Raw genomic sequence first — 20,097 nt, 5'->3', positions numbered from 1 at the left:
CCAATGAGTCACCTGGATCACCACCCCACTGAGCCCCAACCAGCTGCATGTGGATTGCCACCCCACTGAGCCCCAACCCCCCAGCATCTGGACCCCCACACTCAGACCCTCCTGCCGAGCTCTATCCCTCCACATTCAGATCTCCCCCACACCCAGACCCCACTGCTGAGCCCCAAACACCTTCACCTGGACCCCCCTGCAGCATCCCATTACCATTGCATCCAGAACCCCCCAACAAGCCCCTGTGCATCCAGATCCCCCACTGAGCCACCCACACCTAGACTGCCCCACACAGAAGCCTTTCAATCCACACCTGTATTCCTCCCTCCTCCCGCCCCACCCCACTAAGCCCCTGCCAAGCTGAGCCTGCCTGCCCATACCTGGGTGCACCTGGCATGGAGGGGCAGGGCACTGGGCTGTTTCTGGGGCAGGCCTGGTCCTTGTGCTGTGTCAGGGTTGGGTGCAGCCTCATGGCTGAGTCTGTCCCCCAGGAGGAGCTGCAAAGTGATCTCCCACTTCTGTGTAGCCACTGGCCTATGCTCTCCAATGCTCCACATTTATTTGACAAATAAAATTTGCAGAATTTGGAAGAATTTTAAAATATTGTGCACAGACTTTTTCATTTTGTGGTGAAGAATGCCCTCAGGAGTACTAATAAGAACCAGATGAGGATAGCAAAATCACCCTAACTGCAGTTAAAGCACCCAGCTCATTTAAACTTTCTAGAATATCAAACTTTGTAATATATTTTTTTAAAATCTGAATTTTGGGCTGGTGATTGACAGCACTGGAGACTGAGGGAATGTCATCTGGGCATTAGGCCACTGGGCTGTGACTCTGGATACCTAAATTAAATTCCCAGCTCTACTGCTGATCTGGTGTGTGACCTTTGACAAGACACTTCACCTCTCTGTGCCTCTGTTTCTCCTTTGGAGGAACAGTGGCCTATGTGTTAAGTCACCAGCTTGAGACTTGGGAAATATGGATTCTATTCCTGGCTATGCCACACACTTTTTGTGGGGCCTTCGGTAAGTCACTTACCCTGCCTGGTGTTTCAGGTCCCCATTTGTAAAATTAGGATAATGCTTCCCTGCCTCACAGGAGCGTTCTGAAGGTCAAATCCACGAGTGATTGGGAAGCGCTCAGACACTCTAATGATGAGGGCCCTATAAGTCCCTTGACAAATTTGCAAAACAGGTCGAGTATGACCAGCAGCAAGACAAGACTCTCTCCTCATGCTGCCCTACTAGTGTGCTTCATACCTGAAATGTAGAGGAATTCAGTCACCACAGTTCATCCAGTCCTTGAATCCTCTGCTTTAGACTACCACAAAGAGTGGCAGTGGTTGTGTGATAGACATTTGTCCCCTATTTATTCATGATCTCATCATTGACTTTATTTCCCCCTCACACAGCCCATATGTTATACTTGCACTTCTCACACAGATTAGAATCTCTGGTTTGTGTTTAGCCTATTTAAATATGTTGCTGATAAAATTACAACACACCCTGTACAGACTCGGACAAATTACAGAGGGCCTTGTCTGAGCTTAGCCTTCCTTCTGTATTACAACCAAACATTGTCAACAAGCCACAGATGCCTATCAGCTGGTAAGGTGGAAGAGGGTTCTGAAGGGGTATGATACCAATTGTGTGTTCATCACAGGCTGCAGTTGGGTACTGGTTAGTCACTTAAACAAAATAAATGGTTTAAGATGAGTTTTAATCCATCTGAAGCTCCACGCAGAGCATATCCAGCAAATCCGTGGATTACAAGTGGCACACATATAGAGGCACGTGCAGTTTCACATGCTATGGTTCCTAAATGAAACATGAAGACATCTGGCCTGTAATTTCCTTCATGGACAGGAAATCATAACATTCAGCGTGGTATCTACAATCCACCAGTTCTTTGCAGGCACGAGTATAGCCCACTCGCCTTCCTTAGAGATGAGTGCAGAAGGATTATTAGTTTTCTGTTTTGTTTTTTTTACAGCTAGGTGCCCTGCATAACTATTAGAAACGCTTAATTCTTGCCCTGAAGTTCTTACAGACTTGTTTGAGGATGTAATCACTCCTTGTTTACACCACAGCTTCCACTAGTGCACTTGCTACCATTGGTAGGGTACACAAGGGGAAAACGGAGAGAACAAGTTCCAGATTATTTTTAAATATTTATACATGTATATGATAGTAGCACCCAAAGCGTGCAGTCAAGATTGAGGCCTCATTGTGCTGGGCTCTATATAAACATAGAAAAGAGACAATCCCTGTCATCATATGGGGCAGCAGAAATAAAAGAGCAAACTTCTTTCTACTATCTGAAGACATAAATGTGGGGATATAAAGGAGGCTCCAACTGGTTGGGGATGGAGTAGGTTGATATCCTTTCCCCTGGTATAGTCTTTGTTAGTTCCAGCAGACATCTCACGTGGTAAGCAGGGTTTTTCTCATGACTGGCCGCCCCTTTTGTTCTACTCCACCCCCCTTTATAGCTTTGGCACAAGGCGGGAATCTTTTGTCTCTCTAGGTCCCCACCCCTCCTCCTAAATGAAAAAGTATCAGATTTAAGATGGATTTCATTATCAGGTGACATAGTCACATCGCTGTAAGATCCCTAGTCTCTGTTCCCCATGGGCTGGCCCACCTGTACACAGGAAGACTTTCAAGTAACTAAGGCCATTTACAACTGAGTGTTTCTGGAGCACCCTTAATGGCCTCCACTTACTATGTTTACATCAGTGATACAAGTTTATATCTTATTCTCCTAACTCCAGATATAGAAATAATACATGCAAACAAATAGGATGAACACACTTAGTAGATTACAAGCTTTCTAATAACACCGTACAAGGGGTATTTAACGTAAAGCATATTCCAGTTATGTCAGATTCATAAACATATTTCCATAAAACATATGGAGTGCAACGTCACATCCACCTCAGTAGTTTTGTGAGGCATAGCGAAGATTTATAAAGTACTTTGCAAGCATCAGATAAAAGGTAGTAGGAAGGAGCACAATTAGCATGATTTCTAAAAAGGTGACCAAGTATCATTGTAGTTACATATGTGAAGTTTTGGGCTGGAGGGGAGGAAACCACTGAACTGGAGATTTGCAGAATTGCTAGATTCTTTTGGGGGATGTTCTGATAAATACAATATGTGTCTCATCTTAAACTTTAGTTGTAAACTCTTTTGGGCTAGGGTGTCTTTTTCTTATATGTTTGCACAGTGATTAGCACAGTACAGCTTTAGTAATACAAATGAAATATTTTTTCAGCATTAACAGTGTTATCAACGCTTGCACTTTTACCACAAGTCTGCTGTTTTCCCCACAGCCCCACCTCTCACGGTCTACCGTCTAGCGATGAGATGGAAATCTCAGCTTTGGTTTTAAAAAAAGGGAGACGTTTCTAGTTCTCATGTTTGAAAACATGACCAAAGCTCAAAAATTAGGGGAAATAAAATAAGCCTAAATTTTTTTTTTTAAATTTTAAATCTCATGCTTTTTAAGCCACTCTGGTGGTGGTGGTGGGGTTTAATACCTAACTCATGGTTCATGAGTGCCTGGAATTGGTAACGCTCAGCATGTGTAACACGGTGACCAGGTGGGTGGTAGGGGGTCCAAGGGTGCAAAACGGTGCAGCGCACTGACCCCAAGGAGCACGATCCTCGCTCCCCACTGTCCAAGCACAGCCTGGCCGCCTGGCGCTTGCAATGGAGCAAACCCACTGGACTCGGCATTGGCGGTCCCTCCGCCTGCGCGCAGCGCAGCGCCGCTTTGCGCCTCCCCCCCCCGGCCCCCGAGCCGAAGCAGCGCCACGCGCCAGAACACGAGGCACCCAGACGGGCGATAGCGGCAGCGCTCAGCCAGCCGCACCCCACGCATGCGCGTCGATGTTCGTCGCCTTTGCCCCGCTCCCCGCTCGGTGTCGTGGGAGGTTTGGCGCATGCGCATGAGCGTGATTCTCCCCTCTCAGCCTCCGGGCTCCGACCCCACCCTCGCGTACGCAACCCAGCTGCTCTTACCGCCTCCTTCTGGCTGGGAAACCGCGGCGGTCTCGCGCATGCGCAGGGCTGTCGTCTCTTCTCTTCTCTCCCCCCCCCCCCTTCCGCCTTCCCTCCCCCATCGCCGGCTCCGGGCCCGGCTGCGGCTAGGTCTCGTGAGGAGGCGGAGGAACGAGGGAGGACTATGGAGGCGCGCTGGGGTTCTCGGCCGCACTCGCTGGACGGGAGTAGCCGCCGCCAATACCACCGGTTCCGGCAGGCGGGCCTCTGAGGGGAAGAGCTCGCAGCGCGGTGAGCGGGGGACGGCGGCGCGAGGCGAGCGCGGGAGGGGGAATGGAATGGAGCGGAGTGGGGGGGTGGGGGTAGGACCTGCTCCTAGGAGGTAGCAAAGCCAGGGTGCCCGGGTTGGTGTGGCGCCTCCTTCTGGGCAGCGGCTGGTGCCCCTGGGTGGGGTGTTGCGGGGCAGGCCCGCGGGAGGATGCTTGGCACACAACTGGTCTCTGTGATGAAGCCTGGCAGAATTCAGTTTTACTTTTTTTTAAAAATCATTTTGATGGATGCCAGTGTTTATTTTAAGACTTTTTTCATTTTTATTGGTTTAAATTTTTCACAGTTATGCGAAGTTATGGGGTGGCCAGACAATGGGCAACAGGTCACGACGGTACTAATTTAATGACAGTAGACACTGAAATCCACATAAATAAAGCTTTATAATTAAAACATAAATTGTCCACATATCCGAATATATATGTTAAATAGCCTTAAATCAATCTCTTGACTTCTCAAGCAGCATATTGTCTTACTTTGCCTGTCTGTAAATTTCAATTACAATATTTACAATTTAAAATGTCAATATTTTTGTTAGCATGTGGTGAAACTGATGTTTACCAACGTTTACCAATAAAATAATCAATCCAAGCCTAAACATGATATTTGGGTCTTTCTGGTGGTTCTTGGAGCACTGTGGATGTACCATGTGCCACTCCAATGTTCATTAACTGTGTGTATCAAATGTGGCTTCATTGGTACAGGCCCTTAAACAGTTGACCAGCTGGCATATGGTTTGTGCATATATATCTCGCATAGAGGGTACCTTGTGGCGTAACTAGTTTCAGTGCAAAGAAAAAAGAAAAGGAGTACTTGTGGCACCTTAGAGACTAACCAGTTTATTTGAGCATGAGCTTTTGTGAGCTACAGCTCACTTCATCGGATGCATAGCATATCGTGGAAACTGCAGAAGACATTATATACACACAGAGACCATGAAACAAAACTTCCTCCCACCCCACTGTCCTGCTGCTAACAGCTTATCTAAAGTGATCATCAAGTGATCATCAAGGAAGGCCATTTCCAGCACAAATCAAGGTTTTCTCACTCTTCCCCCCCCCCCCCCAACACACACACAGACACACATACAAACTCACTCTCCTGCTGGTAATAGCCCATCCCTCTTTGAAACCTCTCTTTATAATGCGCATGATAATCAAGGTGGGTCATTTCCAGCACTAATCCAGGTTTTCTCACCCCCCCCCCCCACACACCCCCTCCAAAAACCACACACACAAACTCACTCTCCTGCTGGCAATAGCTCATCTTACAATGTGCACAGCAATAATCCAAGTTTAACCAGTTTCAGTGCAGGTTTCCTTAGCAAAGCCATAGATGGTCTCAAGTGGTGCCTAAGAAACACACTGACAATAACAAATAAATTGGTTAGTCTCTAAGGTGCCACAAGGACTCCTTTTCTTTTTGCGAATACAGACTAACACGGCTGCTGCTCTGAAAACTGACAATAACATTCTCTCAGTTCCTGTGAACCAAGAATAATCATTCTTAAATCTGCGCTGAGGGGATGGAAACACACAGATTTGGTCTCAGAGCCTAGGTGCAGAAAAAGAGACTACTCAACAGATAGAATAACCCCCTCTGGCCTGTGACTGCACCTTGTCATATGAAGGAGTCCTCAGCTGGTTAATAATGTGGCTTCTTTTTTTTAATCAAACCACACAGTCTTGATGGTTGAACTGTTGGGGAAGTTGCTCGGAATTTCGGTTTTGTTCTGGGCCTTGCAGTCTAGTTACATCTGCTCTTTTTATCTTTGCTCTACATTAAAGAGGAAGAGAAACAGTACAGCTAGAATGTAGCTTGAAGTGTTGCACAGATGATCTTGGGGAGGAGGGCTGCTGCAGAAAAGTTTCTACTCGGGTATTTTTGACTCTTGACAGTGATGCTTTCTGTTTTTCACTGGAAATAGAAGAGTTAGAAGTTGTATAACCATCCACTGGAAAGATGCTTCTGAGTCACAAGTGCTATCAGTGATTGTAGTGTATTTCTTGACTCCATCTACATGAGAGGGTGGGAGGGAAATCTGTAACTAAAACATAAAAAAAAACAAAAAACCCAAACACTTGTCCAGCTGACACATGCTTCTCCATTGTTGGTGGGACTGGAGGGGAACCTTTGGGTGCAAACAGTTATGTAAAGAAATCCTCCATTTGACTGGCTTCTTGGTAAAGAGGACTCCTTGAGTTACTTAATAATTGACACAGAGGCATAATGCAAATTAATAGAAAAGGAAGCTAAGATAATGATTTCTGAATGTAATGGTCGTCTTACCCTTATGAGAATTACAGTAAATCAGTAATAACAATAATAGATGTGTAACAGGTCAAATGGTGTGATCTGAATGTCCAATACGATTTCTGGTTATCTAATAAAAATGTATGTTTGATATGAAGGCTGTTGTACAATTCTTGATCTAACTTCACTTTGATTTCCTTGCTAAAGTATTAATGAGGCAAACACCCATATATACTGCATTAGGTATTGTAAACACAATATGAAGGGATTGATATAGCAGCACAATTGTCCTGGGTAGGGCAAACTGTGGCTCACGGGCCGGATCCAGCCCATCAGGGCTTTCAGTCCGGCCTGCAGGCTTGCCAGCCCAGTGGCGCAGCAGGGCTAAGGCAGGCTCCAGGCTGCCTTGGCCCTGCGTCGCTCCTAGAAGTGGCTGGCACCACGTCCCTGTGGCCCCTGGGTGGGGAAGGGCAGAGGGCTCTGTGCTCTGCCCTTGCCTGCAGGCACCGCCCCCCGCAGCTCCCATTGGCCAGGAATGGGGAGCCGCCGCCAATGTGAGCTTTGGGGGTGGTACCCACAGGTGAGGACAGCGTATGGTGGAACTGCCTGCCACACCCCACCCCCAGGAGCCACTGCCGGACATGCTGGCCACTTCCAGGAGTGGCACAGGGCCAGGACGGGCAGAGAGCCTGCCTTAGTCCCACTGCGCGCCACTCCCACCCCGGAGCTGCTTGAGGTAAGCGGAGCTGGGCTGGAGCCCGCACCCTGAAGCCCTCCTGCACCTGAGCCTCCTAACATCCTGCCTTGAGCCCCCTGCTACACCCCTTCCTGCACCCCAACCCCCTGTCCTGAGCCCCCTTCCTGCTCACTGCACCCCCTCCCATACCCCACACTCCGTCCCCTGCCCCAGCCCTACATTCATGGCCCTGCATACAATTTCCCCACCCAGACGTGGCCCTTGGGCCAAAAATTTGCCCACCCCTGGTCTATCCCCACCTTACCTATCATCCCTGGTTCGGTATTGAGATGTCAGCCGTCTCGTATGATCGGCCGAAGATGCTAGCCTTCATTGCCCACTTGTTGAATTTTCTAACAGGCACCTTCATGCTTTTTCCCAGGCTGCTCCTTACATTTGGGAGGAGTGACCCATAAATATCTGCAAAACTAATTAATTATCCTCCTTCAAAATCTCCTCAAAGGAGAACTTTGCCAAGATGCCTATAAAAAACTTGAGAGCGATTAAGCTGCTGTTGTGCTGAGAAACTGCTTATATGTTGACCAATACTGTCTCATTGTTTCCTTGTTCTCCCCCATCTGTATCAATTTCTTGTCTTTTTACTTAGTCCCTAATCTTAGTCCCTAAAAGTTTACAATCTCTGGGGGTTTTTTGTTTTTATGTTCTGTATTTGTACAGCACTTAGCATAAGATGTTCTGACCCTTAACTGGGTCTCCTAGGCACTGTGATGATACAAAAAATAAATAATTTTGAATTTAAAAATTCAGACTTTTCCCCTTCGATAATGTTACAATGAAATAGCTGTGAAAACTTGACATATCATTGCCTGATGCTTTTTTAGCTGAATTTAATATAAGAATTGAACACTTATGTTAGAATGAATGGATCTTACTAATGATACAGTATTCAAGCTGCCAAAATAAATACTCAGTAATTAATAATTTATTTATAAAGCACCCTGGCAAAATCACTAGGAGTGCTGAATAACAATCATAAAAACAATTTCACATTAATTAAAAAAATAGACTTCTTGGATGATTGTCATTTTAGTTGCTAATGAGCTGTCACCAATATTTGGCTTTTGCTACGCATAAGAAATGAAACATATTGGTCACTTGGCACTATAGGCACTTAACTTGCTATAGTTACTCCGGGTTTGGCTGATATTAGCTTAGAAGAACACAGGAATCCACTTCAAAGACTTACTGATACTAGACCAATAATTCCTTAAAGACCAAAGAGGTAGAAGAAGAGGGGGAGTTGAGGCATTGGATTGTCTTAAAATGTTAAGTAGATTCATAGATGCAGTGTACTGGGATCACATACACTTCTAAAGCAGCACTAGGCATAGACAGAAATAGAATTCTGTTTTTCTGACTTTCTGTAGTGCTTTCTTGGTGAGCATCTAATATGAAATATAATCTTGGTTACACTTTATATGCAAGTCATAAGGTAAAATGTAAAATGGAAACTTCCTGGCATTTGCTCTGGGAAGGTTATTTTACATAATTCAGAATACAGTCCAGGATTATATCAAAACTGATGTTTGGTGTCACTAAACCTGTGACAAACAAATGCATCTTTGAAGAATAATAACTACTTTAAAAGGTGATACATGAACCCAAATAAACTGAATAAGGGGTTTTTCAGCCATCACATTTAAAATACTAATATGTTGAAAAACGCCTTTCATATTTTATTTAAAAAAAAAAAAGAGAGTACTTGTGGCACCTTAGAGACTAACCAATTTATTTGAGCATAAGCTTTCGTGAGCTACAGCTCACTTCATCGGATGCATACTGTGGAAAATACAGAAGGTGTTTTTATACATACAAACCATGAAAAAATGGGTGTTTACCACTACAAAAGGTTTTCTCTCCCCCCACTCCACTCTCCTGCTGGTAATAGCTTATCTAAAGTGATCACTCTCCTTACAATGTGTATGATAATCAAGTTGGGCCATTTCCAGCACAAATCCAGGATTTCTTCCCCCCCCCCCCCACAAACACACTCTCCAGTTGGTAATAGCTTATCTAAAGTGATCACTCTCCTTACAATGTGTATGATAATCAAGGTGGCCCATCATACACATTGTAAGGAGAGTGATCACTTTAGATAAGCTATTACCAGCAGGAGAGTGGAGTGGGGGGAGAGAAAACCTTTTGTAGTGGTAAACACCCATTTTTTCATGGTTTGTATGTATAAAAACGCCTTCTGTATTTTCCACAGTATGCATCCGATGAAGTGAGCTGTAGCTCACGAAAGCTTATGCTCAAATAAATTGGTTAGTCTCTAAGGTGCCACAAGTACTCCTTTTCTTTTTGCAAATACAGACTAACACGGCTGTTACTCTGAAACCTGTCATATTTTATTTTAGGCATTTAATATCTAATATTTAAATTGGCTTATTTTCTTAAACTTAGATAATTTTTAAGTGAATTATATTTTATGATTAGTTCAGAAGAAGCTAGTACTCCTTTTGAGAAATTGTATAAAATCGTGGTACAAAGTTAATACAAATAAGCTTAGATGCATAATTTTCCATGTCAAAAAGTAATTTCTGTATTATTGATGCATGATCACAGTAATTGTGTACAAATCAAATAATTGGCACACACATTTGTCTGTCTGAAAGCCAGGCTCCTCTTCTGAAATTCCTAGATATTAGGAAAGTCAAAAGTATGTTGAAATGAATATTTCCAAGCTCAAGTTCATAGGTGACTGAGCCACTAAACATGTGTATCTTGAAAAGTGAAAGACATTATAAATTGATAACTAATGCATGCCACTAAATTATATCTATTTTTGTCATCGTGTCCTTTTGGAATGGGGATGTAATTCATGTCAGGAATGAAGGAAGTGGTGGTTGGTGATTCAGTAGGTGGCATTTCCATCTGAGTCAGTAATGAACCAGCAATAGTTTTGAAACAGTATCCCATGCTAGAGGCAATGTCTGTATCTTAAAATAGGGTGCTTTGAGCCTTAGTGTTTTGTAAGACAACTTTCCAGTTGTTTCAAAGTACTACAGCAGTAGTCACCAGCTGGTAGATCACGATCGACCGGTCGATCATGGAACCTCTGATAGTCTATCTCAGTCTCGATCTAGGGTTGTCATGCCAACCCTCCTGCAGCCAAACCGGAAGATCAGCCACTAACAGTCTAGCAGCATAGTAGGGCTAAAGCATGCTCCCTGCCTGCCCTGGCCCCATGCCGCTCCCAGAAGCGGCTGGCATGTCCGGCAGCTGCTTCGGGAGCAGAGGGAGATGGGGTCTCTGCGCGCTGCCCTCACCTGCATGCACTGCCCCTGCAGCTCGCATTGGCTGGGAATGGGGAACAGCCGCCAATGGGAGCTGTGGGGGCGGTGCCTGTGGATGGGGGCAGTGCGGGAAGCCTAAGTGCCCCCCTCCAGTAGCTGCTGCCGGACATGCCGGCCACTTCTGGGAGCAGCACGGGGCCAGGCAGGGAGTCTGCCTTAGCCCTGCTGCGCTGCTGCCTGAGGTAAGCAGGGCCAGTGGGCTCCATACACAGCTCCCAGAAGCAGCCAGCATGTCCCTGTGGCACCGGGGGGCAGGGGACTCCAAGTGCTGCCCCTGCCTGCAGGCACCACCCCCCGCAGCTCCCAGCCAATGGGAGCCGTGGAGTCGGCGCTTGGTCAGTGCACAGAGACCCCGCCCCTCTTCCCCCCGGGGCTGCATGGACGTGGTGGCCATTTCTGGGAGCAGTATGGGGCCAGGGCAGGCAGGGAGCCTGCCTTAGCCCCGCTGTGCTGCCGCCCGGAAGGTGCCTGAGGTAAGTGGTGCCCAGCTGGAGCCCCCCCTGCACCCAAACTCCCTCCCAGAGCCTGCACCCTAACCCCCTGCCCCAGCCCTGAGCCCTCTCCTGCACCCGAATCCCCTCCCAGAGCCTGCACCCCAATCCCCTGCCCTAGCCTCAGCCCGGAGCCCCTCCCACACTCCAAACCCCTCAGCCCAGAGCCTGCACCCCCTCCCACACCCCAATCCCCTGTCCCAGCCCAGTGAAAGTGAGTGAGGGTGGGGGAGAGCAAGGGACAGAGGCGGGGGGATGGAGTGGGCAGGGCCTCAGAAGGGGCGGGGCAGGGCCTTGGGGACGGGGAGGGGCAAGAGTGTTTGGGTTTACTGTTATTTCTACATTTTCTCTGAGGTAGATCCTGGGTTGCACTTAAATTCAAAAAATGATCTTGTGCTTAAAAAGGTTGGAGACCACTGTGCTATAGGATGGCAAAGTATCATTACTATTGTTAGAAAGACAAATTGGGTGAAAATACACTCTGAGTAGCTTTCCTAGACCCAAAGAAGAGCTCTGTGTAAGCGCGAAAGCTTGTCTTTATTGGACCAACTTGTGTTGGTGAAAGATATTAGGTCACCCACCTTGTTTCTCTAATATCCTGGGATCAGCACAGCAAATTACTATTAGCATATTTGTTTACCATAGGGATGTAAATATCATTTAAAAAGTTAACTGTTTAAATGATTAAAACTATATCGTTTAACTGGTTAACTTATTAAAGGGAGGGGGGCTCCTGCTGCCCCGGCCGGTGCGGGACTGGCGGTTAATGGTTAGGGAAGGTTAAACCGGTAAGCTTCCCTTGTTTATCAGTCTTTCCTAATTGATTTGCCATACTATCACATTCTTCACAGTATGTATTAGGTTTCAGAGTAACAGCCATGTTAGTCTGTATTCGCAAAAAGAAAAGGAGTACTTGTGGCACCTTAGAGACTAACCAATTTATTTGAGCATAAGCTTTCGTGAGCTACAGCTCACTTCATCGGATGCATCCGATGAAGTGAGCTGTAGCTCACGAAAGCTTATGCTCAAATAAATTGGTAGTCTAAGGTGCCACAAGTACTCCTTTTCTTAGTATGTATTAGGAAATCTGTTCAAAAGGATTTGCAGTTGTAAAAGTGCAATCCTGCAAATATTATAGCAAGATAACTTTGTATTTTCTGTTGAGCTTATTAAAGAGTAAGTAGAAAATATTAATCCAAGCTTAATTATTGTAATCACTGTTTATCCTTAGATTAGGTTTCCTTTTTAAACTGAAATTTGTTTGCTGTTTATATATAGACAAGGATTCTTCAGCAGCTATATTCAGATATGGATAAGAACCTGCACAAATGTTGATTCTTAACATTTGTGGGGAAAGTAAACATTTCAAGGACTTAAAGTGAGACTTAAAATGGCTTGTTCCATTGTTGTTTTACATTCTCTAAGGAGGAAGTATAGAATGTTTTATGTAGAGAAGCTACTTGTATGTAACTATCAACCATATCTGACTAAAATATATATATTGATGATGTAGTAGACTTTCAGTAGGAAGTTCTGTTAACAGATTGGTACACTCATGTAAACTCTCGGATTTTTAAGGTGGGAAAGACCTAGTAAATCATTTTATCCATTTGTTTCCCTGGCAATGCAGGATTCTTTCATACTTCTTGTGATGAGTAGAGTTGGCATCATGCTAGTTTTGTCTTCATGAAATTCATGTTGTTGTGTTTTTTTTTTTTTTTTAAAGGCTAGAAATCTACCCAGTGTAAAACTATATGCTCAGACTTGAGACTTGTGTGCCTGGTAGGGCCACATCTTCTCCAAATAGGGTTTTAAGGAAGAAAGTCCACTTAAAGAGTGCCTTTTTCAGGTCCATTGCAGTGCTGTTCCTGGCATTCTGACAGTTGCCTAGTCTCAGATGGGAGCTGTGCCTGAAGTTACATTGCTGGAAGTGATGGGAGCAACAAGAAGAATAGATCCCAAACTAATCAGTTTTGTTATAGGTTTCAGAGTAGCGGCCTTGTTAGTCTGTATCTGCAAAAAGAACAGGAGTACTTGTGGCACCTTAGAGACTAACAAATTTATTTGCTCAAATAGTTTTGTTATAGTTTCAGTAAACTATCCAAATCCTCTCAAAACGTTTTTATTTTTTTGCTTAGGAGGTCCATTCCTTCCACTGTAGTTCACTATTCTGGAACCACTTAACCGAATTTTTTAGTTCTTGTTCGTTTGGTCCACAGCTTTGTTGTTGGTCACAGAGATATCAGGCTAATAAAGTTGCTTTGGTAGAAACAAAGTATTGGACTGCATAATTTGATGTCTTGTTCCCCTTTGTCTGGAGTCACAGTTACTAAAAATGCTGTTAAGACCAAGTGTATTGTACAGTGCAACTTAGGAATGCCCCTCTGTCTCACTTACCTGATGAGGATGAATCCAGGTATACGACAGTAATTTCAGATTTTGATATGTTACTTCTAAAAATGACTTTTGGCTTTTGTCCAGTACTCCTTTTATAACAGAAAGTGGCTACCAATTCTTTAAAAGAGGATTGTAATGGTCTTAAAATTGCAGCCCAAAGTGGCCCTAAACAACCCAGGTAACTGGCATCGTTAACACACACGCACTTCAATCGGTTCCTCCATCCTTCTGCCAGTTTCTTTCTTGTGACTTGGCAGAGCACTGAAATTGCCCGGAGGGTGGGAATCTCTTCAAGAATAGCTTGAGAAGTGTGTGTCATGTTCTAGGTCTATGAACTTAAATAGTGTCCATTTACTTTGTGGTTTGTACTCTCCAAAATTTGAAATAAAGTAAAATCTTACTTTTTCTTTCCCCAAAGGAAGCTGTATTTCCCTCAGCTGAAGTTCCACCATGGAGGCGGAACAAGAAAACTTTTGCATCAGTAAAGATGATGAGAGCGCTGAATCTGCTTTTCATTGCTCAGCATGTCATGATGATGATGAGTGGAGCTGTGCTAACCCTATCCGGGGTCGGGCTAAGACTCGCAGTTTGTCTGCTTCACCAGCCCTCGGAAGCACCAAAGAATTCAGGTATGAAGTAAACTAGACTCGAATCTTCTACGCTGATGATTCTTTGGTAAAACTAATATAACATTAGTGCCACATTTATGTAATGCAAATATGATAATATAGGCTCTTCCTATGCGGGCAGCTTTCATTGGCATTAAGAATCACAGCTAATGACATCTTATGGCAAGAATTGAAGAAATGTTCATTTTAGAACAGTTCTGCTTATGTTCTGTCTTGTTCTTTTATATATATTTTTTATTTCTAGGAATATCTTGTTTGACAGGATCTCCTTAAGAGTCCATGTGTTCTTTTGTTTCTCGTTCATTTGACTTCATGATCTTCAGTTGCTTTAGATTGTCATAATCAAAGTTAGGTATTCAGGAGTGGACAAACTTAGTATCAGAGAACCTCTTGTCACAAATCCTTAGTGACACATATAGAACATGAGGGCAAGAAATACAGAAAATGCAATTTGGATAGAATGTTGTTTAGCACTGATAAAAGGCAACGCTCCAGTCTAAATAACCACTGAATAAATATAACAGTGACAATATGTTTGCCTTGCTTGTGGCGCCATAGCCCGTTCAGTCCTTGGCATCTCTCCTACGAATGCTCCGTAAGGTTCCCAAACTGTAGTCTGTGAAGCACATAGACAGCTGGCTGGTGACGTGGTGCTGCCTATTCCTTGTTTTTACCTGCTACCTTGCATTTAAGACAGCTAAAAAGTTGTCCTTTTCAAATGTTACTCTTCCATGTAAACAATTGTTATAGTTGATATGTGGATGTCACGTGATAGTGAATTGTAGTGGAAGTGGTTTGTGTGATCGTGAATTGGAGAGTGGTGGTCAATGAGACAATCTCGACTAACAGGGCTTCACTTGGGAAAAACTGAGAATCTCTTAGATTCATAGACACTAAGGTCAGAAGGGACCATTATGATCATCTAGTTCGACCTCCTGCACAACGCAGGCCACAGAATCTCACCCACCCACTCCTGCAAAAAACCTCTCACCTATGCCTGAGCTATTGAAGTCCTCAAATCGTGGTTTAAAGACTTCAAGGAGCAGAGAATCCTCCAGCAAGTGACCCGTGTCCCATGCTACAGAGGAAGGCGAAAAACCGCCAGGGCCTCTTCCAATCTGCCCTGGAGGAAAATTCCTCCCTGACCCCAGATATGGCGATCAGCTAAACCCTGAGCATATGGGCAAGATTCACTAGCCAGATACTACAGAAAATTCTTTCCTGGGTAACTCAGATCCCACCCCATCTAACATCCCATTACAGGCCATTAGGCCTATTTACCATGAATATTTAAAGATCAATTAATTACCAAAATCATGTTATCCCATCATACCATCTCCTCCATAAACTTATCGAGTTTAATCTTAAAGCCAGATAGATCTTTTGCCCCCACTGCTTCCCTTGGAAGGCTATTCCAAAACTTCACTCCTCTGATGGTTAGAAACCTTCGTCTAATTTCAAGTCTAAACTTCCCAATGACCAGTTTATATCCATTTGTTCTTGTGTTCACATTGGTACTGAGCTTAAATAATTCCTCTCCCTCTCCGGTATGTATCCCTCTGATATATTTATAGAGAGCAATCATCTCTCCCCTCAACCTTCTTTTAGTTAGGCTAAACAAGCCAAGCTCCTTGAGTCTCCTTTCATAAGACAAGTTTTCCATTCCTCGGATCATCCTAGTAGCTCTTCTCTGTACCTGTTCCAGTTTGAATTCATTCTTCTTAAACGTGGGAGACCAGAACTGCACATAGTATTCCAGGTGAGGTCTCACCAGTGCCTTGTATAACAGTACTAAAACCTTATCCCTACTGGAAATACCTCTCCTGATGCATCCCAAGACTGCATTAGCTTTTTTTCACGGCCATATCACATTGGCGGCTCATAGTCATCCTATGATCAACCAATACTCCAAGTTCCTTCTCCTCTTCCGTTACTTCTAATTGATGCGTCCCCAGCTTATAACTAAAATTCTTCTTATTAATCCCCAAATGCATAACCTTACAGTTTTCACTATTAAATTTTATCCTATTACTATTATTCCAGTTTACAAGGTCATCCAGATCCTCCTGTATGATATCCCGGTCCTTCTCTAAATTGGCAATACCTCCCAGCTTTGTATCATCTGCAAACTTTATTAGCACACTCCCACTTTTTGTGCCGAGGTCAGTAATAAAAAGATTAAATAAGATTCGTCCCAGAACTGATCCTTGAGGAACTCCACTGGTAACCTCCCTCCAGCCTGGCAGTTCACCTTTCAGTAGGACCTGTTGTAGTCTCCCCTTTTAACCAGTTCCTTATCCACCTTTCAGTTTTCATATTGATCCCCATCTTTTCCAATTTAACTAATAATTCCCCATGTGGCACAATATCAAACGCCTTACTGAAATCTAGGTAAATTAGATCCACTGCATTTCCTTTGTCTAAAAAATCTGTTACTTTCTCAAAGGAGGAGGTCAGGTTGGTTTGGCACGATCTACCTTTTGTAAAACCACGTTGTATTTTGTCCCATTTACCATTGACCTCAATGTCCTTAACTACTTTCTCCTTCAAATTTTTTTCCAAGACCTTGCATACTACAGATGTCAAACTAACAGGCCTGTAGTTAACCGGATCACTTTTTTTCCCTTTCTTAAAAATAGGAACTATGTTAGCAATTCTCCAATCATACAGTACAACCCCTGAGTTTACAGATTCATTAAAAATTCTTGCTAATGGGCTTGCAATTTCGGGTGCCAATTCCTTTAATATTCTTGGATGAAGATTATCTGGGCCGCCCGATTTAGTCCCATTAAGCTGTTTGAGTTTCGCTTCTACCTCAGATATGGTAATATCTACCTCCATATCTTCATTCCCATTTGTCATGCTACCATTATCCCTAAGATCCTCTTTAGCCTTATTAAAGACTGAGGCAAAGTATTTGTTTAGATATTGAGCCATGCCTAGATTATCCTTGACCTCCACTCCATCCTCAGGGTTTAGCGGTCCCACTTCTTCTTTCTTTGTTTATTTATATGGCTATAGAACCTTTTACTATTGGTTTTAATTTCCTTTGCAAGGTCCAACTCTACTTGACTTTTAGCCTGTCTCACTTTATCCCTACATGTTCTGACATCAATAAGGTAGCTTTCCTTGTTGATCCCTCCCATCTTCTACTCCCTGTATGCTTTCTGCTTTTTCTTAATCACCTCTCTGAGATGCTTGCTCATCCAGCTTGGTCTACAACTCCTGCCTATGAATTTTTTCCCCTTTCTTGGGATGCAGGCTTCTGATAGCTTCTGCAGCTTTGATTTAAAGTAATCCCAGGCCTCCTCTACCTTTAGATCCATAAGTTCTTCAGTCCAATCCACTTCCCTAACTAATTTCCTTAATTTTTGAAAGTCAGCCCTTTTGAAATCAAAAACCCTAGTTGCAGATTTATTTTTGTTAATCCTTCTGTTCAGTTTGAACTGAATTAGCTCATGATCACTTGAACCAAGATTATCCCCTATAACCATTTCTTCTATGAGGTCCTCACTACTCACCAAAACCAAATCTAAAATGGCATCCCCTCTAGTCAGTTCAGTAACTACTTGATGAAGGAATCCATCAGCTATCGCATCTAAGAAAATCAGAGCCCTATTATTATTGCTAGCACTCGTCCTCCAGTCTATATCTGGGAAGTTAAAGTCTCCCATGATCACGCAGTTTCCATTAGTATTTACTTTATTAAAAACATTAAAAAGGGCTCTATCCATATCCAAATTAGATCCCGGCGGTCTATAGCACACTCCAAGCACTATCCCAGGGGAGGCTCTAATAGTTTTCTTCCCCAATGTAATTTTTGCCAAGACGAGCTCTGTCTTATCCATTCCATCGCTTCTTATTTCTTTACATTCTACCTCATTGTTGATATACAATGCTACTCCACCACCTTTGCCTTTATTTCGGTCTTTCCTAAACAGCACATACCCTTCAATACCCGTAGTCCAGTCATGACTACTATTCCACCATGTTTCTGTTATCCCTATAATATCTGGTTTCACTTCCTGTACCAGTAGCTCTAGTTCCTCCATTTTGTTACCTCGGCTCCTCGCATTGGTGTACAAACATCTTAATTTTTGCTGTTTGCCCTTGCTCACATTCTGTACCCTATTAAGCACGGTCATTCTCCAGCCAGTATAACCTATTAGACTGGTATCCACACTGCCCTTCCTCCTTCTATACATTCGCCTACCCACGGCTGTATCCTTTCTTACTTCTTTTTCTTCCCTCTCAATGCTAAAATCCGGCATGGAGATTACCTGGACATCTCCCAACCATCTCCCCCAAATTCCTAGTTTAAAGCTCTCTTAATCAGTTGTGCCAGCCTCCATCCTAGAAGTCTATTTCCTTCCCTACTCAGATGAAGTCCATCCCGAGAGAAATGTCCTCTGTCCATGAATGCCTCCCAGTCGCCATACATCCCAAAGCCCTCCTTATAGCACCACTGCCTAAGCCATCTATTGATAGTCATAATCTTGTCACACCTTTGTTGCCCTTCTCTAGGAACAGGCAGAATCCCACTAAAGATTACCTGAGCCTCGATTTCCTTAAGCGTCTTCCCCAGCCTAGCATAGTCTCCCGTAATACTTTCCAGCGAGAATTTAGCCGTGTCATTTGTTCCCACATGAAGAATAATTAGGGGATTCTTTCCCGTTCCCTTTAGGATCCTTTTCAACCTCAGGTCTATATCCCGTATCTTAGCACCTGGAAGGCAGCATACCCTTCTATTCTCTGGATCAGCTCTGGATACAGGCCTGTCTATTATTCTCAGTAAAGAGTCCCCGATCACATAGACCTGCCTTTTCCTGGTGACGGTGCTATTCTTCATTCCTTTTCTCCCTTGTAATCCTCTTCAACCCATCCTATCCTCCTGGGGCTCATATTTGGTGTAGTCTCCATTGACTCTTCCCCTTTTCCTATAGGACTAGCTGCTCTTCTCTTCTTCCTTGCCCTTCCACCTTCAGTGACTGCCTGCTGAGCCCCTTCTTCATTTTCTAACTCTGCAAACCTGTTCTTGAGCTCTGTTTCTCCTTCACTAGCCCATCTTTTCCTCTGCCTGGTTCTTTTAGTCACATGCTTCCACTGACCACTTTCCTCACCCAGTCTCCCCTCAGAATTCTTCAGTCCTGCTTCCATCTGCAAGTCTGAGCTTTTCCCTTCAGATACCTCATGGCTTTGCTCCATAATCTGCTCAAACCCCTTCCTAAACTCAGCCAGACTTTCCACCTGCATCTCCAAACCTCAGATCTCTTCCTCCATCAGCTCTATGAGACAGCATTTCATGCAGACAAAACTCTTACCAGGTACCACCTCCAGGCTCATATACATACCGCAGCTTCCACATCCAGTCATCTTCATTGTGTCTTCCACGACATGAGTCACTCCCACTGCTGCCTCTGTATCTGTCATAGCCTTTCCACCTAAATCCTGTTAATCTGGGAAACACAAACCACACCACACCACACCACACCACACCACACCAATACCACACCACACCAATACCACCACCCACAGCAAAAACAAGCACCACAATACAAACTCCCCTGTGCCACTACACGAGTGGCTGGCTACCTTTATAGGACCCCTAGTCAGAGAAGCCCTGCCCCCTAATCAGGGCTCAGCTTATTTCATTTAGAGCACTGAATATCCATCCATGGTAATGGTTATTACTGACCTTGGGTGGATTTGAACCAGGAACATGGAGATTAAAGGCTGGTCGTTCGTTCCTCCCCCCCCCCCCCCCCCCATATTTCTGAATGAGCAGGAAGTTTCCTGCTTTTGTAGAAGTAGGGCAAAAGTGAAATTTACCCAAGTTTTGTGTTTGCTCTTCTAGTCTGTATTTACATAGTGAGGTAACCCTTAAATAGCTTCTGAGATTAGAAGTATATTACCAAGGAAAAAAACAGTCATTGGTCTATC

The 20,097-nt window shown here is 44.1% G+C and overlaps 1 protein-coding gene across 3 annotated transcripts in view; it reads left to right on the top strand.

Annotated features, from left to right (window-relative positions):
- Positions 1-20,097, top strand: part of NADK (NAD kinase) — a 65,679-nt gene that overhangs the window by 17,463 nt on the left and 28,119 nt on the right. For 2 of the 3 annotated variants that reach the window (XR_012642315.1, XM_074975303.1), the window contains exons 1-2: positions 4,114-4,298; positions 13,947-14,157. Coding sequence is in view for 2 of the 3 variants with exons in the window: in XM_074975303.1 (XP_074831404.1) it covers positions 13,979-14,157 (179 nt within the window). In the remaining variant the exon portion in view is untranslated. Of the gene's footprint in view, positions 1-4,113; positions 4,299-13,946; positions 14,158-20,097 lie in introns of those variants that run through there. The other variant, XM_074975304.1, reaches the window with a different exon arrangement.

The sequence above is a fragment of the Natator depressus genome, chromosome 18, assembly GCF_965152275.1.
Source record: "Natator depressus isolate rNatDep1 chromosome 18, rNatDep2.hap1, whole genome shotgun sequence".
In the NCBI taxonomy this organism is placed as follows: domain Eukaryota; kingdom Metazoa; phylum Chordata; order Testudines; family Cheloniidae; genus Natator; species Natator depressus.
Note: the sequence above shows the minus strand (reverse complement) of the source record. Positions and strands in the feature narration are given on the sequence as shown.